The sequence below is a fragment of the Zonotrichia albicollis genome, chromosome 4 (genome assembly GCF_047830755.1).
Source record: "Zonotrichia albicollis isolate bZonAlb1 chromosome 4, bZonAlb1.hap1, whole genome shotgun sequence".
Taxonomy (NCBI): domain Eukaryota; kingdom Metazoa; phylum Chordata; class Aves; order Passeriformes; family Passerellidae; genus Zonotrichia; species Zonotrichia albicollis.
Window position 1 is genome coordinate 50,649,614 of NC_133822.1, and position 26,410 is coordinate 50,676,023.

The 26,410-nt window shown below is 42.0% G+C and overlaps 1 protein-coding gene across 2 annotated transcripts in view; it reads right to left on the bottom strand.

Annotated features, from left to right (window-relative positions):
• Window positions 1-8,988: 8,988 nt before the first annotated feature.
• Window positions 8,989-26,410, bottom strand: part of HMGA2 (high mobility group AT-hook 2) — a 143,469-nt gene continuing 126,047 nt past the window's right edge. For both annotated transcript variants that reach the window (XM_074539773.1, XM_074539774.1), the window contains exon 6: window positions 8,989-12,103. In XM_074539773.1, the coding sequence (XP_074395874.1) occupies window positions 12,056-12,103 (48 nt within the window). In that variant the 3' untranslated portion in view covers window positions 8,989-12,055. The remainder of the gene's footprint in view (window positions 12,104-26,410) is intronic.

Consider the following 26,410-nt stretch of genomic DNA (forward strand, 5'->3'; position numbering starts at 1 on the left):
ATTCATATCACTCTTAAATAAGTGCAAGTGTGGTTTTTGCAGTCATTCCTCCTTTATCCATGTATAATGAGAATACACCTTTGCCTTCTAGTTGGATGTCATTGAAATCTAATCTCTGTGTTCAGATGGGCCTTTAGAGCACCAGCACCAAGCTCCAGAGAAGTGCTGACAGACATTACCTCTGCAACTCCTGTACATTTTCCCTCTCCTCCTTTCAGACAAGGAGGTTCTGAAGGTGTTCTAGCCAGACTTTGATTGGCTGACTTCTTCAGTGGCATCAGGAAGAGTGATTTCATTGATTTCCCAGAGCTAAACAGATTCACACCACCTGGGAAGGTGACACAAAAGATTTACAGTGAAAAAGGTGCATCATAATTTTACTATTTTCTGATGCTGTTTTATTCTTATGAGATCAGGGTCTGGACAATGGTAGTTCAAAAAGCTTCTTTTATAGTATTTTTTACAGGGCTGCACAGATGGAGGTTTAGACTCCATCCAAAGGCTCAGCTGTGTAATTTTTACTCAAACTCAATCCAGCAGGAGCAGCCAGTGCAGCAGGACTGAGCCTGATGGCACTGTAGGTTGAAATTGAACATTGGCTTTAATTAACTCCTCCATTTCCAGAAGTGGCCTGTTTTGAGTTTAATTGTAATATAATCTATTATATTACAATAGAATATATATAGTAATATAATATATAGTGTATACAATATAATAGATATTGTATATATAATATATAGTGAGGGAATCTGATCAGGTTTGGGACAGTCTCCCATCCCTGATGCTGACATCTGCCCCAAATCAAAAAGAGCAGCACTGATGAACTTCCCAAGAAGCTGCTGACTTATTTGAAATATGTGTCCTTGCTGTCTGTGACATAAGTGCACTCACTGATCAGCAAGTCTCAGCTGAGATGGTTGTTTTCCAGCATGAGTTTAAAATACTCCACATGGCTCCTTCAAGCACTTTACTGCAGACTTTACTGTGGTCATGCTGTGTCACTGTGCTCACTGACTGCTCAGCTGGGGCAGCTCACCTGGCTCAGTCGTCCTTTGGCTGAGGCTGAAAACTTTGCATCCCCTCCAATATCTGTGTGACCATTGATGATGTTCCCCTCACTTTTTAAATGCTATACCACAGGCTGGACAAACCATAAGCAAATACAAAATTATAAGGAAGTGTAGTGACAACATGAGTCTGTATTTTTGCCCTTTATTTCCATGCTTTGGATTGTACTTATGGTTGTTTGAGGTTTGAACTGACCATATAACATCTCCTTGCAGGTATGTGACATCATTGTACAGAGGGACTTCAAAGCATAGGACCATAGAATGGTTTGGGTTGGGAGGACTTTTGAAGGTCATCTCATCCAACCCCAGATACACGCGACCTTAGTGCTCCTAAAGTACTCGGGACACCAAAGAAATGATGGTGGATGGGAATACCTCTAAGACCTTAATTGGAAATTACCTGTGCTGGTTTGGACAGGGGTGTAATTAATTTTCTCTGTAGTAGCTGTATGGGACTAAGTGGTGGATTTGTGCTCAAAACTGTGAAGAATACAAATCTGTTGTTGCTGAGCAGGGCTTGCCCAGCATCAGCACCTTTCTGCTTCTTGTACTGCTGCACCAGAACATAGGCTAGGGATACCCCAGAAGATGGGAGGGGACCCAGCTGGGACAGCTGACCACAGCTGACCAAAGGGATATACCATACCATATGGCATCATGTTCAGTCCATAAAATCTGGAGGAAGAGGACAAAAGGGGAACACACGTTTGAGCTGATGTTATTTGTGTTTCCAAGTCGCCACTATGCACGAGGGACCCCTGTTTTCCTGGAGATGACTGAACACCTGCCTGCCCACAGGAAGTGGTGAATGAATTCCTTGTTTTGCTTTGCTTCCATAGGCAGCTTTTGCTTTACCTATTAAATTCTTTTTATTTCAATCCATGAATTTCCTCACTTTTACTCTTCTGATTGTCTCCCTCATGTCACTGGGGAAGAGTGAGTTGTGTGCCAGCTTAGTTGCCAGCTGGGGTTAAATCACAACCTTACCCTAGCCTTTGATGAGTCACATTCAAGGGACAGGTGTGGGAATGCCTGCCTGCTGGCTCGGAGGGGACATGGCTGTCTATACTGACCCTGTCCCTCTCCCAGTCTGCACTTATTGTTCCTCTGAAACTGGGACACAAAGCCTGAATCTCATTCTGGATTTTATGCACCTACATTGTGCATGTAATGTAGACTACTGACTTATCTGCCTTTGGAGACACATCTGGAAGAGGAGTGCAGGGGTTAGAGCAATTGCTCATGAGTAGGAGTGCTCAGCTCAGCAATGTAATTGGAAACTGCCCATATTCACTTTTTTTGAGCTAAGTTAACATCACTGTCTCAGCTTCCTGAACAGTCAGTAGGGAGGGATGAGTGATTCATCCCACCCAGCTTAGACCCATATTTTAGGAAGGAAGGAATTGCCCTCTGGCTGATGAAAACCTTAGATGAGACATCTAAGTTTTAAATGACTAAAGCTTGGTGACACAGATCTCTGCCTAAATGCAGAAAACCTGTTAATCTGGCTACTCTTTTGACCTTTAAATGAAGAAAAACATGCTAACTTTTCATCAACACCAAACACTTAATTTTCTTCTTTACTACTATCCCATTGCTTCCTGGTGTCAGCCTGCTCTTCATGAAGAGCATCCTGAGCCTCATGTCCTGAGGAGAGCAGGAGCAGAGCCATACACACCTTCTTTGCTCATAGATTTAGTCTTTGTAGTCAGCACTTGGGCCAAAAGCATTCTTGCCAAGCTTTCTTCTTACCGTGCTCACAATGCTATTTGCCCCACTCTATCTCTCCTTCCTCCACTTCTGTTTTTGTCTTGTTGCTTTTCTTTTGCATACAATTTACTAGATTCACTAGGTTTTGTGTGTGGAGCAGAGGTTGCAACTTTAATTGGTCTTCACTTCCATGAAATAGATCAATTATCCCTAAAACTCACTGCCATAAGCCACTCTGATTTCACCCACCTCCCCATCACCCCATCACTGTTTTCTTCCTTGCATCTGTCATTTGTGTGCACCCTGAACTGTGCCTGTTTAACTTCATGATTTGTAGGTTTTTGTGTTACCAGAAAAATCATTACTGATCCATGGCCAGCCTTTCAGGGCTGCATGTCCTAAGAGCTTATTTAAGGCCTTGAGATTCTTCATAATGTAGAGTTCAGAGAAGTGCAAAGGTAAATCTGTGCACTACAAGCTGATTTTAGTCAAGCCCTCATGAGGAAAAGGCAATAGTAGAGGTCATCCTTTACAGGTCAAGGCTAATTGTCAAAAAGAATTGAAATAGCTTTGACGTTGTTAAGGGAAAGGGGATAGACAGAAGATAATAAATGCTTCCTGTGTTCCACAGGAAATGAAATCTTCCTATCTTCCTTTCTTAAGCCTATTTCCTATCGAAATCAAGCACTATACTATTTAATTGTGTGCATCGGTTAAGAAAGATGGGGACTCTTTTCATGTCAAATACACCCACACATACCCAAACCAAAGTGTTTTGTGTCAAATTCTGATAGAAGGTAAAACAGCTTTCATTCCTAGCACAGACAATTAGGTGCTTATGAAACCATTTCATTCTAAAAATTTTAGTGGAAAACAAGTCTTCCCCCTAACCTCTGAATAATGATGCACTGAAACTTATTTATAAAGAAAATGTCCTTATTGGTCTGGATAATACAAGGTTTCTGACTTTCATTCTGTGCTGTGCAATTGCTGTGCTGTTGTTGTAAATACAATATAACACTTTGTTGAGAGATCGCCGGGGACATAAGTGATGGAGAATCACCAGTAGCCTCTGAAAAATGTCTTTTTTTTTTTTTTTAAGTATTGGAAGTATTTAGATGCACTTAAGGTCCTGCTATATAGTTACACATACCCAAAACCAAACAGAGATGCACCTCATGATTGTAAACCGCTTGCGAGAATGAGAGTGGGGTTTGTGTAATGGCCACCTCCAACACAAGTTCTGTAGCATTAGTTTTTGCCACACAGAGCTTTCTTTAGGGCAAGACGCCTTTCTCTCTGCAAAGATGTAGGGTAACTTATTGACCAGTCAGTGGTACCTCTAGGAGCTGGGGGGAGTATAACTGGACAGTGAGGTGGATCTCAAGGGTGTTGCTTGTAACACAACAGCCATATGTGGGGACCCCAAAAGTCTGGATCATGGGGGGGAACTCCAGTGGATGATATTCCCCCGGGCTTGAATCTCAGTGACTTTACTGTCTGTTGGGATAAAAATACCAAATCTAAACCATCCAAAAGTGAACCTTGGGCAAAAATAATCTTATTAACTGTGCCCTTGATAGACATTAATTTGTCTTGGACCCAAGTGCAGCTGCAGTCTAGGAGCAGTAATTTCTCTTGAATACCTCCTGAGCATATCAGGCCTCATAAAACCCCTATCTTATACTATGATGTAGCTTCAAAGACAATACTCTGCTGTTATGCAGGACCAAAGCAGCTCCTTCAGTGCATCTGCTGAGCTGATTTGCTTTCAAATGTTGATTTAAATTTTACTTTTTATTATGTGATATTGCTAAAACTATGGTTTTATGGCAAATGTGTTCCAGTTCAATAAAAATGTGCTTATTTTTTTCCTCCTCCCTGAACTAAGAACAAAATGCCTTGAGGGACTATATATGTTTAATAGATTTTCTGAATTAAAACCCCCTTCAATTAAAATAATAATCTTTGGTGGTCCCACATAATATTTTGTAGCTGACATTTGTGTATAATGTAATGTAATATTTTTTTTTTTTTTGATGGGACTTCTGTCTTTGCTAAGTTTCCTCTCTGGCTAATTAATGTTTTTACCTGCTATTGATTTTTCAGATCCACCCAACTTTCATTTGTTATTTTCTTTCACTGATTATTTTAATAGCATGCCTTAATGAAGCATATGTTCAGATTCCAGCTCCAGTTTTACCCTTGCCATTATTAACAATGTAAAGCTCCTCCTTTATGTGACAATGCTAATGTTTTTAGCTGTGCTTAATTAGCCCCATCTCAGTAGGGAAGCACTGTTAAGGCTTGTGTCCTATCTGTTAATGTTTCAATTTCCCCTTTTTCTAGCAGATAAAAGCTGATTGTAATCCCATGTGGCAGGCTTGGGGCACAGCCATCTGCAGTCTCATTTTAGAGTCTAAACAGGCAGATTGCTTCCCACTTAAACTGCTGCCACAGTAGACTGCTATCTTCAGTGTAATCATAATTACATTCATGTATCTTCAGAGGATGTTAATTACAGGAGGATGGTTTCTTTCTCTTGAATTCAGGAACAAGTGCACTGCAAGTTTAGAGTGATTAAGGAGGGGAAAAGCATTAAATCACAGGTGGGAAGGAAAGAAGTGAGAAGCATATCCAATAGGCCAAAAGGTTGTTTGAATGGCAAAGGGAAGTAAAAGGTGTGAAGAAAAGACATGTTAAACCTTATTGTCACGTGGAGGTGAATCAGTTCAGAGCAGCAGAGCTCATCATCCTAACTGAAGGCCATGAGGATGGTTGGTACAGCAACTTGGGTAAAGTAGGACCTGCACGCCAGGGACATCTGGAAGCTAAGTGGAGTGCATGCTCAGGATGGCTTCCCTCCTTTTGCACTTGAGAGTGAGGTGGGATGGCAGGAGAATCAAGGTTTCCCCATTACTAGCATGTCAGCATGGCACAAAGCCCGTGGATCCCAGAGCCAGGCAAAAAGAGCATTGACCTGTATTGACTCTGCTTGTTGCAAAGACTCCAGACAGCAAGGATCATAGGATCATAGAATCATAGAACAGTTTGGGTTGGAAAGTACCTTAAAAGTCCAGCTTCTTACAATAAGCAGGGATATCTTCAATTAGATCTAGTTGTTCAGAGCTCCGTCCAATCTGACTTCCAGTGTTTCCATGTCTATATGTTCAGAAAATGTATTTAACATACAATGGCACACATTCATTTGGCTGAGCAACTAGATGCAATAAATCAGAATCACAGAATGATTTGGGTTGAAGAGGACTGAAAGATTATCTAATTCTTAGCCCCATGCCATGGGCAGGCACCCTTTCCACTACACCAAGGCGCTCAAAGCCCCTTCCAACCTGGCCTTGAACACTTCCAGGGATCAAGTATCCGCAGCTTCTGGGGACAACCTGTTCAATAAAGTTTCAACTCGTAGTACTTCTGAAAAGAGGAGGCATAAAGCAACTGGACCTTTATTTGTGCAAAAAACTTTATGCTTGTGCTGTTTTTATCCAAGGACAGGGTTAATTTTTCTCAGAAGCTGAGAGGGAGCCATGTGGCATGTCCATGTTGTCATTCTACACCATGCACATCATCACTTGTGAGTGGAGTTAAGAGACTCTCACTTCTGAGAAGGAGGGCATTGCAGTCAGAGAGAAAGCAGGTGCATGGGGGTCTGGCTGCCATTTTCTTAGTTGTCTCAGGGTCATGCTGCATCAGGTCAGTGGGTGAGCAATTTGCATGTAAAACACCCTCTCTGTTGTACACTATTGTAAATAATATTGTTGCTGTTACTGTTTATTTTCTTATCTCACTGCTGTTTCCAGTAAGTTTCTCTTAGCTCATAATCTCTGCCTTTTGTCCCTCTCACTGGAGGGCCCTGAGGTAGGGAGCAGGAGTGTCATTCCTAAAAGGACAATGCTTAAGTACTTCTGTATATTTAAAAATTAATGTAATCACAAAGATGGTGGGACATCAAGAAAGGAAAAACTGAGAGGTAAAATTCTACTTCCTTGTATGCAGAGGTGCTGGGGTGAAAAGCATCATGCAGGCTTCAGGTGAAGTGTGAGGCATGACAAATGTGGCTCCTCTCGTGTGATTGGGAGGACACATTGTTGCCATGGCTCTGGGCTGTGTTTCTCATAATGAGCAGACCAGATGGTTTGGTTTTGAAAAGAGTTATGGACAATTAAATAGCTGTGCAAGGCACTGGCAGCACCAGCTTTCAGTACTTCCTCCCCATATTTGCGTGGACGAGATGTGATGGCAGAGGAAAGCAAAACCAGGAACTTAATATGACACCTGCCACATGCATCTTGGATAAAGCACTCTTGGCTGCTCGACAAATGCAGGCCTTGATCTGGCAGAAGCCAATTAGTTTTGTACACACAAATAGTCTCATCATGGAACAAAGCATCCAGAAGTTTATTGGGAAGTTTATTCCCTGGGAAGTGGAAGTGAAGCAAGCTGGAGGAATGACTAAGAAACAGGGGGGAGTTAAACACAGAGTAGCAGAAGCTGGCTACCCACTTGGCTGACCCATCAGGTGAGTGGGTTGCAGCTGGAGTATCACATCAGATAAAATAACAGGAAGAGCCAGGTGATGGCACACACAGGGAAGATGACCACCAGGAAAAGTGAACAGTGGAATGATCTTTTAATGCCAGTAAGCAGGGTGACAAAGCAGAAGAGGACATATAATGTGATGAATGCAATTACTCACATCTGACTCAGGATTGAATAGGTGTTGTTACTTAGTGCTTTTTTTTGTCATCTTATTTTTGTTATTTTACAAGTAACTGAGGCCAAAGGAAATGTGTCATGAAGCCCTTGGGAAGACATAGGTTAAAAGTGGAGAGTCTGCAAACGAGTGAATACAAAGAATGTGTAAACCTACACATCTCAGGAAATAATAACTGCAAAATCCCCTTAGGTGAGAGAGGAATGGTTGCCGATATGAATCAATGGACATGCACCACAGAGACTTAATCAGATGATGGAGGGAACTGTCCCACTCTGCTCTGCACTTTTATGGCTACACCTTAAATCCTGTATATAGTTTTGGGCACCATAATAGAAAAAAGATATAAATCTGTTAGAGAGTGTCCAAAGGAGGGCCAGGAGATGGTGAAGGGCCTTGAAGGGAAGCCGTATGAGGAGCAGCTGAGGTCACTTGGCTTGTTTGGCCTGGAAAAAGGAGACTGAGGGGACACCTCACAGTGGTCTTCAACTTCCTCACAAGGGGAAGCAGAGGGGCAGGAACTGATTTCTCCACTCTCATGACCAGGTACAGGACTCCAGAAAAGGTCATGAAGCTGAGTCAGGGGAGGTTCAGGTTAGATATCAGAAAATGATTCTTCACACAGAGGGTGATCAGACCAGGAACAGGTTCCCCAGGGAAGCGGCCACAACACCAGCCTGAGTTCAAGAGTTCAAGAAGTGTCTGGCCAACACTCTCAGGCACATGGTGTGATTCCTGTAGCTGTTCTGTGCAGGGCCAGGAGCTGAACTTTGACAGTCCTCGTGGGTTCCTTCCAACTCCGGATATTCTATGATTCTATAATTTTAAGTTTCACTGTAACAGGCCAAGAGACCATGGAAGAGCAAATGAAGAAAAGACAGAAGAATCCTGCCAACTCACCTGTGGGAATCTTGAGGGTAGCTTGGTTTTCATACAGTTTCCTGAACTCTTCAATTTGTGCCCCAGACATTAGCCAGACATATCCCTGTGTCTGCTGCTCTGAGTACCTGCTCTTTCTAACCTAATGCCTGCATAATGGAAACTCCATGAACTGGGATGCAAACTGCCATCTTCCTTAAGAAGAGAAGGCTCATCATCTTGGCGGACCTCCAAGAGGCAGATCTGGGACCAGGCGAAAAACCCCATCAGGCTGGCCTGTGCTATGGTGCTCTCTGTCCTGTGGGTACTTGCTGGTCCCCAAATGCACAGTTTAGCCCTTAGGTCAGCACAGCGAGTCCTGGCCAGGAATGGGTGTGTCACCTTTTGGGGAGCCTCCTTAAGATGTGTATTTCTGCTAAGTGCCCACCCCTGGGGCCCCTAACAGCAAATTAACTTCTCAGGCACACGCCTGTGGTCCTGGGACAAAAAAAAAAAGACTATTTGCATGCAAAGATTTTACAAATTTGGTCATCGTGACCAAACTTTATTACCCATTTTATGGAACTGTGACAAAGTCTAGGAATCAAGCAACATGGGGATCACAGAGGCTATTATGTTTATTGTGCTGAACAGACTGTGATAAACCATTAAAGGAACATTTTCAACAAGCAAGCGATTTGAAGTACAATCATAGACAGCAACTCTACATGAAGAACAAAGCAAAAAGTTAGAAGACACTCAAAAGGAAAAGCAAATTGTAGTTCAACATCTCGAAGCAATTTTTTTCCTGCAAACACACCTCTCTTGCAGAAATGGTAGAAGAGTTACATGTCCAGTCATAGTTAGCAGTGACCAATGACAGCATAGAACAGTCGTATAAAATTTATCTCCCACAAAAATAAACTATATATATAAAAAAATTTTATGATGTTCTCACTGACTCAATGGCCACATGCAAATTTTCCGTCTGAAAAAATGAGGTATAGTAGGCCCTAAGAGGTAGTAATGTGTTTTGATTGTACTACAATATATAGAAAATGTAAGATTCAGTTCATCAGAGTGGTAAGTCTCTTAGAGGTTGAAGAGTGACACACAGAGAGCAATTATTTCTGTGTCATCCACTGAATACCGTGGCTTACCAAATGCAACAAAACCCCTCAGACCCCAAAAGGGACTTGCTAAGGCATGATTTGATGCCCTTTGAAGTCAGCAAAATTCCTATTACTGCCTTCAAGTGACACTGGATTTGGCCTGTTAGAGCTACTTATAGCTAGGATTATTTCTCTTTCACTCGATATTATCATGTCTAGTTACAATATTCCAACCAGCTCTTTCCCAGCCACTGAACCCCGCGCAGTGCTTCGTGGAGGTCCGTGTTCCTTGACACTGCCTCTTGGGAGAAGCCAGTTATCCTCAACTGCACTTGGCTCCACGCTAAAGCCATACCAACAGACGCCTTCCTGAGAAACTACCCCTGGCCCAGTTATTAATACAATGGTACAAAGTTCTGACTAGGAAAGAGAGGAAGAAGGGAAATAAAACAGAAATAGAGAAAATGAAATTGGAGGTGGGGGAGAGAAAGGACAACAAAAGTGAGAGAGGAGAGAATAAAAAACCTCTACATAAGAAGCATTTAAAATAAATCTGGCTGAAACATATTACAAAATCACATTTGTGTAAAATACACGAAAATACTTGTCAAGTATTTTCTTACAATCTACTAATTTTTTTTTTTAAAACACATATTTGTGATTGCATTATGCAAAAGCTGAGCTTGTTGCTTCCCACCTACAAAGCTTCAAGTTTCTTTGAAGGTTTTTTTTGTTCATTTTTTAATATTTTTAATACGAAAGTAATTTAAAATGTGTTCATTTTCCACAAGTTATTTTACAAAAATAATTTTGAATTAGGGATTAGTTGCAGTCCTAACTGTTTCAAACGTCTCAAAACTGATGCTGAAAGTAACAAGTTCATTCCATTTAAAGTCTGGAGGTAGGTCTTTGTCAATCAATTAGTCCATTTCTTTAAACAATTCATTTGAGGTACAAACTTGGACAGTAATATTTAAACTTTACAGCTAAATTTTTTCTGTCATGTAGTGTCCTTGAAGAAAATTATCCTCACAAACCTATCAGCAATTCAATACAAAAATATATTCAAGTTAACAGTACATTACACAGAAGTCTAGCAGAGAATAGAGTAAGTACATAAAATAAAACGAAACAAAACCAAAACCAAAAACCCACACAAAAAAAAGGAGAAAAATCAAACAAACCAAGTGAAAGAAAAACACACAGTCATGCTGAAACACAAAAAAGACATTGCTTCCTTAACTGCAAAAAAGGTTGAAATAGAAATAAGGGGAAAATGCAGATACTCATGATTATCTACCCAGTAAAAATTTCCTGCATTGAATGTGTATAGCAGCATGTATTTATCAGTCTGTTGAGTTATTTGTAAAAATCAGAGGTAGTATTGAATAGTGGGGTAATATTGCATCTGGTGCTAAAAGTGCTGCTTTGAATGAAAAGATGGAGAAATGTCACTGGCACAGAGGTGCTCAGTGAACCATCCTATGTCAAAATACATTGCTTAATGTAATGCACGACCTTAGCTGAGGTACATGGTGTTCATTCTTACATTGTGACTGATGAGTAATGAGGAAAGATTCAATTCTTTCAAAATACTGGTACAGGGCAAGTGGAATTAGTAGAAACTAAGCAAAAATCTGGATTATTTTTCTTCAGATAAATTTATGATTAATTTCTAGGTACCTTTCTGTATGTTTTTAAAGACTTTAATCAATAAAGACTTATTCATTAATGGCTTAAGAGTGGTGTCAGTCATTCTTATTTCCATGGAAAACTCCTGGCTCTAAGAAAGCCAATTCCTTGGCTCCCTATTATCCCGATGATAAGGTCTGTTCATTTGGTTTACTACTGCTTGTGCTGATATGTTTGTATCTAAAACTATACAACGTATCTTTGTCTTTCTTCCCTTTTGCAAAATGAAAGTACCTTTTTCATGTTGATTTCTTTCTTCTGATTACCAGCTGAATGAAATGAAAAATCAGTTTTCATTTTTTTCCCAAAATAATAGTAAGTCTTAAAAAAAAAATCAAGTAAAAGTCTACAAGAAGGTTACAAAAGAAAAAGAATAGTATCTATCCCCTATCTTTGGTGCTCAAAAACAGGGAGTTCACTAAGTAGGGAGTGGGTTGCTGGAAGTGTTGCAAGGCATGAGTGTTACACACCCAGCCTTTCCTATTTCAATGCCCATTACAATGACTATGTTAAAAGTTTCTTGTTTACACGCAGTGCAGTGAATGACACAAACCTGATTTGGAGCTCTGCTTGACCCAGTCACCCTTACTTAGCAGCTCAAACAAACTATTAGTAGGTTAGGAAAAAGAAAACAGTAATTAAAAGTTGCATCGTTAATCTGTGTCCCCTTTGTGTTACAGCAGTTTTTCACTAGACCTGGGACCGTGAAGGGATTACAAAGAAGATGATTAGTCAAATCCTTTTTAAGGTTATGTGATTTTTTTTTCCCCCCAGGCAAAAGTGGAAAGACCATGGCAATAGAAAGTAAGTGGTCAAGGCAGTGTCTTCTCCCTTCAAAAGACCCAACTGCTGATGAGGTAGAAATTGCATGGTGTGATGTCCTAGTCTTCTTCTGCAGATTCTTGTGAGGACGTTTCTTCAGTCTCTTCCTAGAAAACACAAATAGGAAGGATAAATACCATGGTGACCAGGCATCTTAGGCTGCCAGTTCAGCTGTCCCTGACACAGCTGACAATTACCTCTTGAGCTAATAAAATGCTCTTTACAGTTCCTGTGATGTCTCAAGAAGCCACCCTGGGGAGGAAGGGAAGGTACCCTGCTCTCTGATCCCCCCACCTTGCCTTGCCAGGCTTTTCTTCTACTCCAGGAGATGTCAAGAAAAAGCATTCTGTGCCATGCTTTGTCAGAGGCCTCTCTCTTATGGCCAGCAGACATGGGCAGCAAGAAAATGGAAAGCATTTTGAGCACATATCCAATCCTAAGCAGCTGATCTGGGAAGCCTTCTCCTCCTCATTGGCCCTAGTGCTGCTTCATGTTTGCCTTCAGCAAGTCTACCCAAATGTGATGTTCTTATTCTGCTTTTTTAAACAAATGTTCAGTACCTTTCAGGTCATGGGTGGTGAACTGGGGGCAACTAACATTTCTAATAAAAGGGGCTGTCAATGAAAAGCTGTTTTTTATCAAACACTGAACATCATCCCCTAAGTCAGCACGTGAAAAAGATCTAGGAAGAAGAGGAATTCACCCCCTCAGCCAACTGAGACCTTTGAAGAATGACCAGCTTAAAACAGCTTATAACAGTCTTCATACTTTAATAGATTTGATTTTCCACATGGCTTCATTTTGTCTGGGTGGCTAACTGACACAATTTATAACTCCCTTCCTTTCCCAGGCCACTACAGTACACCATTCAGCAAAGCTTGCCTTAAAGCTTGCCTGCCTTATACGACCAAACTTCCATTCATTAGTGTTTGAAACACCTCAGCTGTGAAGGGCTCCTAAATGCTACCATGTGTGACACTGCTGCAGAGGAGCGGCATCAAGGAAAAACACAGCGCTTTAATCATAGGCCACTGCTTACTGCAATCCCCTTTCAAAAGGTTTCGACCTCCCCCTGCACCTCCCTGCAAGAAAAGGCCAAAAGAAAGCTGTAAATCCAGGGAATAAACATAACTATAAATGAACAGATGACAGCTTAAAAAATATAACCATAGCAGCATCAAGCCATGAGATTTCACACTGGTTTTGTTTAGTCTGCTTTGGGTTATGTGGGAAAAGTGAAAAGCATGAAGGAAATGCTCCCCCCCTCTTCCTTCATGCCCCCACCCCTGCTAAAGCTTGGGCCTCAGATATTTAGGCCAGTAGGTTTATACCTCTTGACAAGGAAACAGGCCATGACCCTGGGGTACTCTCTTAAGCACCAGGCACAAAGAAAGATGTAGCATGATCAAAGCCGTGGATAGAGCAAGGAGAGCAAAATCAAGTGTCAGCTGCCCTCTGACCCTGAATTTTCAATTCTTATATTCCAGATGACACTGATCTATCGTACAGATGAACAATTTTTTCCTCACAACAACTACTGTCCACTTGTAGCTGGGTTATATTCACAGCACTGGAACAAAAATGATTCTCAACTCATGAAATGATCAAGCGAATTTTACTCTGTCTCTTGTGGCACGGGGGAAACTGAGCTCACACTCCATCAAATCCCATTAATGCATAATGAATTTTTCCTGCTTATCTTCTGTGCAGAGCAGGACTGTTACAACATTTCAGTCAAGAAGAAAAATGGTATTTTCAGGCACCTACCGGAGGGCTAATGTGGGCTGCATGTGGAGAAACACAGCAAAATATGTCGGTTTGAGCCTTGGTAATTCAGAACTCAGAATGATTGCGGCAAACCCCAGTTTTGCCTCCAAGCCAAGTATTTCAGTTAAAAAATTACTACTGTGGGTTCTGTACTCTTAACATAATACAGGTAGACGTGTTTTGGTATTTGATGATGATCACATGTTTAATTTCTTACAGTGCTGTGGTCAGCCTCTGATTATCATTTCCTGGAAGACGGCAGCACACGTGTGGGTGCAGAGCAGCAGCTCTCTTTGTTTTATGCTTGGCTTGTCAGGAGACTACTGAAACCTGATGAAATCATTTTTCCATGAAGGTAGACTTCCGATCACAAAGTAAGAAGGATGGGGGAGAGGCAAAGTATGTGAAAGGACATACTTCAAAGCTCAGCCAGGGTGGCCACAAGAGAGCTCTTTTTAGTTAAAAAGTTGTCCACTCTAGTGATTTTTACTATGAATCTCACCGTATTTTTTTCCCTAGTAAGCCTTGCTGCAGTGACCAAGAAAATAAATGAGAATCTTTTCCTTCATACACTTATATGTATTCATGTAATGAAGGAAGCTTCTCTCACCTGCACATGTATGTGCAGATATATGTACCCGTAGTATTGGGAAGGATGAGAAACTAAAAATCAAGCTAACACACCCTCCCCCCCCAATATGTAAATAATAAGCTAATTATTAAAAAAATATTTGAGACTGACAAACTTCAAAATCACATCACTGTTGGGAAATACTTTTTTTATGAAGAAAAGCTTTTCAAAGGAATCAGATTGTTCATTCCTTGCAAAAGCCTACAATGCCTCTGTTGCAGATGAGTGTTTTAAGCCAACCTATCATGTATGTAAGCTTCTTATCAAGACACTGATGGAGACATGACTGCTGATCTGAAGGCTTACAATTCAAACAAAGGGATACTACAAATCAGACATATATGAAGGGAGGCACCTAAAGGAAGAAGTGAGTAGAGGCTCTGAAGGACAGAGTGTAGATGTATATTGCAGGAACAGAGAGGGACTTTTTGCACTTGTGATAAACTGGTTGCAAATATCAGAAGGTTGTGTAGCTGGGATCTCCAACCCAACTTCCGCCTCTACAACACCCACCACCCCTGCACACACACTTTCCAAAAGATGGAGGGTAGAGCAGGCATTTTGGAAACTGTGTAACCTTTGGAAGTTGAAAACCGGCTCTGTGCTGAGCCACTTCAGCCAGAGATTCACCGACGTGCTGGCACTGTCAGGGCACTGGACACCTCAGGGGAAGGATGCTTACCAATAGTAAGCACCCTCCAGGCACTTGCAAGCCCTCACAAACCTGCCAAGGTTGATGGCACAGCCATCTGTCATTGTCCCCGAGTCAAAAGTTGAAGGAGGAACTGGGGCTGGAATTAAATGCTTTCTAAGTCCAGATGTGCTTCCAATAAATTTGAAGAGAAGGGAACAAATTAAGAAGGAAAGCATGGTCATTAGAGCAGACATTAGAAATCCAAGTCACTCAAAGTGTGATAGTCACGCAGAACATAAATTCAACAACACCATCACAGGATGCACTCAGCAAAGAAGCAAAAGTTTTGGGTTACACGGCAGCTTTAATTGAGGGTGTTCTCACTTAGGTGCATTCACTTTAGTTGTGGAGGCAGAATGGTGACAGGTGTAAATTGACCATAAAAGTTCATTGACCCAGTTTTGCCTTCAACGGCTACTTCCCAGGTTATTTGTTTTCTGCTGCAGCAAACTAGTGAGAGGTTGGGCCAGCAGACTGCAAAGAGAAATCTGTCAAAGCTTCAAACCAGGCTGGATCTGGCCAACAGGGAAGCCACAGCCACCAAGAGCTCAGGGAGCATAGGACAAATAGTCGAAGAACAGGGTGAGTACTCATATCCATAGCTCAGGCTTTACTCCTGCTGCTACGACAATATCCTAGGCGACTTCCCACGCATCCGTGTGCACATCCCCATACATGTATCTGCAGGGGCTGATTGGCACAGGGACCAGCTGCAGAGGCAGTTTCACTTGGCACACTTGGGTCATTCATGGGTCCCACAAATGGATATGTTTGTCCTGGACATAGCATGATGTTTTATGACAAAGGCAGCACACTCAGCCATATCCACCCTTAGTTGCTGTAACTGCCCCATCAGACAGGGAGTGATAGGGAGCTGGTGTCTCTCCCAAAACAGAGCTGCAAGGTGGCTTTCTCCAAAGCTCATAAAGGAGCCTTTTCCTGAGGGGCATCATTGGCAAGGCACTGGCAGATGTGGACACTGCCACATCTCATCTCTCACTGAGGCTGGCCTCCCATAGGAGAGAAAGGACAAACTTTGCAATGACTCACAGCAGGTATCTGCCTTCAGAAGGGCTACTCTGCAGGGGACTGGGATCACTGTTGTTAGACCTGATTTAACTGGTGAAGGTAACAAAAAAGGAACAGGAGGCAGGACAGCAGGTTTCAGTTAGAAGTGCTGTCTGCAGCCAGTATGTTTATTTGGGCTCACCAACACAGAATTTTGAAATATGACAACCTTAGTGGGATCTGGTTGCCTGAAGACAGCACCTGATGCTCTTTTCGATGCCCTGGACATCTCATCTGGTAAGATAAGCCAGAAAGGTGCTGGTCTCCTGTGTCATCTCCTCCTTCTCTGTGTGTATCCCTGTGAACCCCTGGGACACCTGCACAGAGCAACTGTGTCAAGATGTATGGACCCATGAACCCTCTTCAGAACTATGAAGTTGAATCTCTCCTTTGGAAGTCTCAGCGCTGTGGAAAAACAAACTGGTGCCAGACTCTTTTCAATGGTGCCCAGCAACAGGACTCAGAGGAATGGCCATAAACTAAACCACAGTAAGTTCCACCTCAACATGAGAAAAAACTTCATCACACTGAGGGTGGCAGAGCACTGGAACAAGCTGCCCAGGGAGATCATGGGGACTCCCTCTCTGGAGACTTTCAAACTGAACCTGGACATGTACCTGTGTCACCTGCTCTAGGTTTACCCTGCCTTGGAAGGGGGTTTAGACTGGATGATCTCCAGAGCTCCCTTCCAACACAAATGATTCTATAATTCTGTTATTCATTGCTAAACCTCAGAGGTGGGACCATCCAGAATGGAGATGTGCCACAAACGATTGTATTGAAATGTCAACGTCTTTTCAGATCAAAGTCACCCCCTGATCCCAAGAGACTTCTTTCCCACAACATCCTGGGCAGGTGAAATGTAACTCTACCTGCTGCCCAAGACCTCTATTTGGTGATCCAGATTTGGCTGGTGCAGGCTATTTTTTCCTGAAATTACAAGCAGCCAGTAGCATCCTAGTGGCCTGAAGAACAGTCATACTTAGTTTGGTCAATGTATGTCCTCTGCTATTTTTTTTTGGTGGACACCCACAAACTGATAAAAGCAAAACCTGATGATGAAATAATTGTTGGGAGGAGCATTTCCCCACCTGTAGCAAGGTAACTGTGGCATTTTTGTAAAAATGTTTGTTCTGTTCTAATACCCTAGACAAAACTTCAAAGTCTTGGCCCCATGAAACTCACTGGCAATTCACTTTTTTCACCTTCTGCTCATGAATTTCTGACCTGCAGATTAAAAAAACTAAAACCCATTTTGAAGTGAACTGCAGGATCACAGTAATGCTGCATATGGAGCCTATGAATTTGCTACAGCTTTTATTTTACAATGAAGTATTAGCTATTGGCACAGATTTTGCTGGCTGCTTTCTAAGCCCAAGAGGGTATGCTTGAATAGATATGTCAAAAAGAACTGCTGACAAGAGCAACTTGCAAACTGTGGACCATTGTCTGCTGTTAACATGTCTGAAATCCCCTGGCATGCAAGCTAATATTTTCAGAGGAGTCCCTGAAATACAGGGATAGGAATAGATGGCTTCTAGAGCAGAGGCCAGGGCCCCGACTGTGCCCAGCTGAGACAGTCCCATCCCTACTGCTCCACAGCCAAAGCACCAAACTGCTTTAGAAATTCTTACAGCACTAACAGACACTCAGTGCAGGTTTGCTCTTTGTGAAGCTTAGGGTGGGATCTGCTGCTGTGAGCTCTGCACTCTCTGCAAAGCACACTAGCAAGTTCAGTGACAGGTGTCACTCAGCAGTAAGGCAAAGTTTAACTCCAGAAGCTGGATTCAGAACTCAAAGTGTTGCAGGTATACTTCACACGTCACAGTGAAAGGCTTTATGAGTGCAGAACAGATCACCATGACCATATACAGAAAAGGCCATACAACCCTTCCAACTGCTGGATTAAAAAATTATTTTAAGGAATTATTTCAGTACAGAAACTCTGTCTCTAAACACATATAAGTCAACCAGACCACAAGCAAGCAATTGCTGTGCACTGCAGCTGCTAGCATGCTAGAAGGAGCAAAAATTCTTTAGCTTGGTACCTAACAGGACAGTCAAAAACTATAGCTACAGAGCAGTTCTGAGACACCCTGCCTTCTCCTACCACTGTTTCTGCAATCTTTGACTAAGTCATGGGACAGCCCTGGGAGCTGTGAGCAGGCAGGTTCTCCTCCAAGGAAGTACAACTTTCAGTACTTTAATGACATTAAATATAAAGAAAGAGAAAAATAGAGAGATGCAGCTTGGGGTTGAGGTGCAGGGACTGGAAACCAACATTCTTGCTTTAAATGTGTACGTTCCTATTGACCTAGCCTCTAATAGCCCACTTTGTTATGTAAAGATGTTGCCCTTCAAAAGAGCACAGATTTGGCCATAGCATGATGGCATAGCAATATTTAGATGTCAGCAAGCAGCCTTGCTGAGCTGCTGCTTAACTTTCCTAATGCCCAAGTGCTTGCTGGTGGGCATGTGCAGAGCTACCCAATACTCTTGTGAGCAGTCTGAGGGCTATAAGGTATCCTAAAGATACCTTTAGGATACCTGTTAGGATACCTTTAGGATTACCTGTTGATTTGACTCAGTGATTTCCTCAAAGTTTTCACACTCGGGAAGGCAATGTATAATAGATAGCAAAAATAAGACTTTTTAATTTTAATAAAATTGCATACATGTACGCAATAGCACTGTACTGGAAATTCACACATGGACTTGTTTTGAAATCCCCATGCTCTCTGATTTGAAGTAGGCATTCAAGATGGGTTTTGGGTTTTCTTCCTTCTAGGAAGATGGCTCTCCCATAAACTTTTGTGTATGGAAGAAGAATCTTTCTTCTGTTAAAATCAGTCCACTTTTATATAAAAAATCAATTATTCTGTGAAAGATAAAAAGGGAGTAGAGAAAATAAAGCCAAAACCTGACTCTCTCCTGCAGGTCACCAGCCTGTGGTTTTTTAGCAGCTTAGTTAGTAAGCAAATTAAGTGCGTCCTCTCCTTTTAAGGCTGGAATAGCAGTGCTTGACTAGCAAAAAGGCTGCTCATGGGGATTACTGGATAATACGCATCCCCAGCTGTTGGAGGAAGTGAACTAGCTGAGGCAGCTGAGTGAAGTTGCTGGGGCTGTGCTGGGACTCAGCTGGTAGAGGTCAGAGAGAGTTAACCATCCTAACACACACAGAAACCACTACTACAGATCCCCTTCCTCTGCTGGAGGAAGTATCTTGCCAGGCTTGGCCAAGTTTTGGTCCTTAAGCAACAAATTTAGATAACTGGAAGGGACCAAGACATTGCTTAGGAGGATTCCCATAGGACAGGACAGGAAAAGACATTCCTCTTTAAGTTAGAACAGCTTACTTAAAATATAGATTCAAGTCTATTCTTCCTGTTAGATTAATGGGGAAATAAAAAACATTTCTCCATCTCCTAGCTTATCTCCCACTAGGACAACTGTTTGATATAATGGAGTGAGTGATAAGGAATCTCTCTGGTTACTTTGAGAGAAAGGGCTTATCTTACACAGGAGTTTTAAATCCAGGAGGGCTAACACTGAGAACTTCCAGAAACAGGAATTAGTCTGACTGACATTTAGTTAAAACCTAAATGTACCTGCCTTAGGTTCTGCCTCTCAATTTCTCTTACAGATGATCTTGAATGGACCTCAGCTTTAGGTGGCCAACTTTGCTATGGATTATAAAGCAGCCCTGAAATTAATTCAGCAATGAGGTTCCTGCAAGGCAGCAAGTCACTCAGTGCCAAAGCCTGTGTGGCTGAAGCCTTTTGAAATTGAGACTCAGCTGTCTAAGTTACATCAGGCCAGATTTCTTAAACGCGTTTTGGCATCTGACTACAGCAAGTGCCTTTTTGACCTAAGCAGGTCAAAACACTTTGAAAAAATCTGTTCCCCATGTGATTAAAAGGAGACTGAAAATCTTCAGCAAAGTCTCAGTACTAGTCAGAAGAATTTTACAGGAAACACCATTTAAAGACTGCAAAGCACAAACCTAAAGTGAAAATGGTGCTTGAAGCAATTGCAGGTGCTATGCAGCACTGACAGAGATGTATTTTGTCTTGGAGAGCTTCAACCCTACAATATATAAACATTTCTGGTGGGAAGGAAATAAAATATTAAGAAAAAGAAGGCAGCGGTGCTGTTAGAAACATATACAACTGAGCTGGACTGACCCCAACTTTGAGAAGCTGCTCTTACAAACCTCTTGTGGATGCTGTAAACTGGAGGAATGGTAAACTGCTCTGCATTCACAGCCAAAATCCAGACTGGAGCATAAGGCAAGCAGAGGCTCTAATAATAGTCTCTAACCGCTAATATCTGTGTCCATAATTAGATGAAAGAAGATGGATGCCAACCTTAAAAATTCTTAGACTTGCCTAGTTCACTGAAATGCTGCGGGTGACTGTGCTAGCTCTACTTTCTTGTGGCACTGGAGATGGAAAAGCCCAAAAGGCTACTGGAGCCCACAGAGGTAAACCTGAGTGAATCTGCCTTCCCCTTGAGCCCTTGAAATACTTGAAACAGCACCAGTTTCTCTGCATATTTTATGCTGAGAGGCAGAGGAAGGATTACAGCAACGGTCTCCCAGAATGGGGTAGGGAAACACTACTTTGAGAGGCTTTGAAATGGAGGTCAAACCCACATAATTTACCTTTTGCTCCTCCCTGCCCCCCCCCCACCAAATATAAACCATGAAGAAGAAAATAAAGTAAGGCCTGTTATATTTCTATCTCTTTTTTTTCTCCCCCTAAAAACGACCACTTGTTACAGACAGGAAGCAACTGCCAAAAGTTGTTCACCTTCAATCCTTTATCACTTAAAAAAACATTGCGGCTCTGACCACAAAGCCACTGGCAAGAGTAGTTTGGGGAGAGCTATCTATCTACAGTGATAAATAATAAAATAAAGCATCTTCCCTTTTGAATCCCAGCTGAGAGATTTTGCCAAGTGATCAAACTTGTCTGAACCTCGGAGCAGCAGCTTTGAAGTAATAAGAAAGAGATTGAAAACTTGCAGCCAAGAGCCGCACACACCTCATTAGGGTCCAGCCATGCGGGGAGGCCAAGCAGCAGCCGCCGGGCCCAGCCCCACGTACCCTCTGGAAAGGGGCTGTGGGAAGGGGAGATAAAAGCGCCTTTCACAGTGGAAGTGCACTGGTGACACTTTTACGAGCGCCAGCCCCGGGGCTGAGCGGCCCTTGCCACGCTGCCCGTGCAGCCTCGGCCGCGCAGGGCGCGTGGGCTCGGCCGCTGCCATCCTCGCTCTCCACGTCTCCCCTGGCTTTTCTCATCCCTTGCTTTTTTGTTTCTGAACGCGTGAGTTTAGCATACAGGGCTCTACCTTACCCTGGCCATTCTCAGAACAGCCCTCCAAAATGAGAAACATATTTCTTAAAGATAGCGAGCCAGGTTCCCTGAGCTGGTTCAGCACAGTTCATATGAGATTTTCTAGTATAATTTAGAACATGATTTTTAACAACAACTACAATGCACCAAAACAAAAAACAAAACCAAAAACCAAAAAACCCTTAGCCAAATCAAAACAAAAACATTAAAGCTTAACAGAGTTGTAAAATGCTTCAAAAATGTCTGAAGATTTTGATCATGGATTTTGCCACACAGACACTGGCAAGGCTGCATGCTTCCAGCAATGCAGAGTATTTAACTTAGAGAGCTGAGGTTCTGGGTTTAATTTTCAGTTTCAGACTAAACAGCAGGTCTGCAGTGAAAGGCAGGCGACAGCTCCTGAGCACAATGGGGCAATGGAAATGCTTCTCTTGCAAACTTTACTGATTGTGTAACCATGGAGCACCTCTTCGTGCAGACGAAAAAGCAAAATCAGAGACGTTCATGTTGGTTTTAATAAACTTCCCCCATCCCTTCCCTTTTTTACTGCAAGAATTCAGCTGCTATTTTATTATGTAATGCTGCAGGCTAAAAATATATCCCTAATTTAAGCCACCTTGCCAATAAATCTACAAATACCAGGTAATCCAAAAAGGGTAGTTATAGTTTAATGACAAACTCTTCTTGTCATCTTAATATGTTCAACTCCTAAAGGATTTAGAGTGATGCATTTAAAGGTTTTTTCAACTTCTTGAATATCTCACACTCTGAATCTGGTGGAAAGTGTGAGAAAGTTTGGCCTCCTCAGCACAGAGCAACAACACAACTTTTCTAGATCAGTGTATGCAGCGATCCACAGGACAAAGCTCTTTATTTCTCAAAGCAAGATAACCTGATTCAAAGTGACTGAGGGTCTCAAATTTAGTAGATACTGATGATTTCCTTTTGATTATAGAATCTTTTGCGGGAATTTCTTTTCCAATTGAACACATATACATTCTATAATCAAATCAGAGAAGGTATCCTGATGGAAATGTATGTTCAAAACATGTTTATTTTACAACTGAGACAGATTTACTGCCATTTATACTTCAATGTTAATCTATTCTCCTGCCTAAACATAAAAAAATACCAACATAAATTACAGTTAATGCCTCACTATATAACACAGTTCTCAGGAGACTATTGAAGCGATGTGTGAGCCCCCCAACTTACTGTAACTGGGTCTTTGCTGTTCTGAATCCAGTTTCCAGAATTTGCTTCAAAATAAGCCTGAGAATCAGGGAAGGGGAGGGGGTGGAAGCCATTCACTACCCTGAATCTGATATCTCCGGGGTCCTAGAGCTCACATGTTCTTTCTTTCCAGACTCAAGTCTGGTTTCAATGGAGCTCTCATTTTTCTTCCCCCTAATCCTGCCGTGAGATCAACCATTGGTAACTCTGTGAGAAATTAAATACCAGGATGTGGGAAATCTGAGATCTGAATTCAAGCAGAATGTGGGTGATTCATTTATTTCTCTCCTTCTGTTTTCCCATGGTTGTTGTGTGGCAAGTAACTCTTCAAACCTGAGATCAGAGATCAGCCCTGAATAATGTGACTATACTGACAGAGCAGAAGAAAAGCAAAAACTACACTGGCAATATTATATCCCTCTCTAATATAATCATTAGTCATTTCTAAAGAGAGATTTCAGCCAACATTTTCTGAAAACATTCTGGAATTTCCAGAAATGCTTTACAGTGGAATCAACAGCAGAACTTCATCACCCTGATGTTCACCATCTGCTGGAGCAGACTTCATAAAAAATTTAAAATTTCTTGTATTGGGATCCCAATGAAAAGAGAGACAGTTTGCTATGGTAATGTGACTGCTGACTGCTACAATGCCCAACAGTCAGGGAGGGATTTTTAAGGGCTTTTTCCTTCCTCAGTTTGAGAAAGGAAAATTTATTTGTTTAGGTCCTGTAAGGATGAGCTCAAGATGCTCACAAACACTAGACTGTGCAAAGATTTACATCCTTCATGCACTGTTTGGCAAAGTGTTGATGTCTGAAAACCACCTACATACTTCTGTAGCGTTCAACATGAAGTGCCTAGGACCATAATTCTCACTGCATGGTCTAACATGATGTTGTGATACTCCTGTACTTCTTACTGTCCACTGTCACAGCAGTCACATGCCTACAACATCCAAGGAGCAATCAATGACCATGAGCTCTGAATGTGCCCCCAGACTGCACCTAGCCTGTCATGGACTGTTTGTCGTCTGCACTGCTTCACTCCATCTCAGCACTAAGGAACAGTACAGTGAGAGCATCAATAGAAATTTTATAGAATAGAAGCTCCACCAGGAATAATGGTTTTAAAGTGTCTATCACAAATGTTTCACACTGATTATGAATCCTTCACCTGATTTGTCCTCTCTCAACTGCAAGGGAGGAGGCAAGCTCATAGGCTCAGCCTGTCCATCCTAGCCTTAATGTCTGGCACAGGTGTCACAAGCTGAGGGACTGCCCAGGGAGGCCAGATGTCACCCAGGGGTAGCATGGCAGCATTGATTTCAAGGAACTACATTTACAAAATACTAGGTTACCCTGGTATTTATCCAGAAAAAAAAAATACTGTCTTCTTATTGCTTCTTTCCATAACATGTTTAAATATGGTAATAAGGACTGAGTATACTGCTCTTTTTCCTAGCCAAACTTTATTAGTGCTGATGGGTGAAGACTGTAACTATCTATCTGAGCATATTATTTAACAGACAAAAACTGTATTTTCATTGACCTTAACTTTGATTCTATTTGCGCTTACCTTATTACATATGCATCACACCATACTTAATCTTTAAAACAAAATTTGCAGCAGAATTTATATGCGGAATTGGAACAGCAAAGATAGAGCAATTTCCAAGAATGGTTACATAGGTCTGTTTCCCATGTTTTTCAGTGCAGCAAATGAGCAAGGATACAACCCTGAAGTATCTGTAGTAATATTTAAGTCAGGGAATAGAGCATCTTTCAGTGGCTTCACCTGAATATGGAGGATCAACAACAATGCAGACCATTGAAAATGCAGAGCCCTTGATGAGAAGCTCAGGAATCAAGCTCTCACCAAAGAGCACTTTCCTCCTGTGCAGCCTTCTGCTCCACATCTTTGCTAATTAGCATTTTGATTATTTTTATTACTGTAAGTCCACACAGTGATCATGCTGGTAGTTTCAGCTTTCTGAGTATCAGACAGGAAATATCTTAAAATAATCCTTATTTTCTGGGAGTAGCCATGTGCTGCTGAGAATGCTGTATGTCTCGCATGTCTTGTATGAAGTAAGATACCCAAGTGTTAGCAGCACTGACTCTTGCTACTCTTGAAAATCTCAGCCACAATATGTAGCATGTGTATGCAAAAGTAGCACTGTTTAATTTACTCCTGACTGACACTTTTTTAAACACTGCTCAGCTATGCTCCTCAACAGTGTTTCCCAAGTACACACCACGAGCCCTTCTCTTCTGGCCACTATTAGTGAGACTTCAGTTTGTGTCAAATCAGAGCCAAGTTCAGAACCGGAAGGAGTTCCTCCCTAAACCCCTTTTGTGGCCACAGCTGTGGGGTCAAACACACAGCCACTCTGCCCGCAGATATTGCCGACCACCTCAGGCTTCTTCCACAAGCAAGGAGTGGGGAGGGAATAGATAGGGAGAGGCTGAAGAGGAGTGTTGCTGGCTTAAGGGAAAGTTTTTTAGCTCATCCCTGCATACTCTGGCCTTCTACTACCAACTGCAACACTCACTCCCTGTGCTATGCAAGGAGTGGCTCAACAGCTGTAGTCCCTGAAGTTTTACGTCCCTACTTTTAGGGTCAGGTCCTGCCCAGCATACTGGAAAAAAAAGCAGGGATCTGAAAGTGTATCTGTGTTGAATGGACAAATGCGTGACCAGTGCTTCATTCAGAAAGCTGCTCCTGCCCTACAGTTTGCCTCAGGGAAATAAATGTTGTGTGTTTGAGCTGTCAGGAATCCATTATTGTTCTTGTTCAGAGATGAAGCTTCCTGTTATGTTGAACTAAGTCACAGCACTCCTGCTCTTAGATTGACTCATAAACTGGCTGACAAGGACATGACATCTTCAAGTGGCACATTGCAGCAGGCAAGACTGAATCCCTGAGATAGTCCCTCACAAGTCAGGAAGAAAAAAAATATCTTGCTAAATCTGATTCCTTTTCTGTCACATCAGATTATAAATGCATGCACATTGATCACTCCCTTATGCAAGAAGGGAGCATAAGCACCTCAGTTTTAGTGGAAGGGGAATCAAGGCACTGTGACACTTGCCCAAAATGGAATTTACACAGCACAGCTCTCAGAAATAGTGGTTTCAAAGGGAGCTGTGCTGTCCTGGCACAGTGCTGACTGAGCACCTCTGTTCCTTGGGCACAGTGACAGGCATCTTAGCCTGCCTTGTGGACCGCAGGTGCATTAAGCAAGGGGATGTAAAACACAGTCAGCATCTACTGTCAGAATTACATATCTGAATTTAACAGATCTGTGGACTCAACCAAATCAAATCATGCTTCTCCTGCTTGATCACTCAGGCTCTTTGACCTTCAAATCCTGAGCTGCACCATGTCTCAGGTTTAGGGAGCAGCACTAGGAACACTTCTCTCCTGGTAGCCTGGAGAGCTTGCTAGGATAGGAAATGGGACTGCTGCTGAGGTATTTCCAATTTTTGAGTCTTTAAAATTGACTGAATGCCTAAATATACTCCTGTTCTTGAAGAGTTTTTTAATCCATTGATTTAATCCAATCAATTTGCTTAATTTATTTACAGACAAATTTATGGAAGTAGCCGTCTCAAAAATGTTTCTCTATCATAGCTATGTAGTAAATTACAATCATAAATAT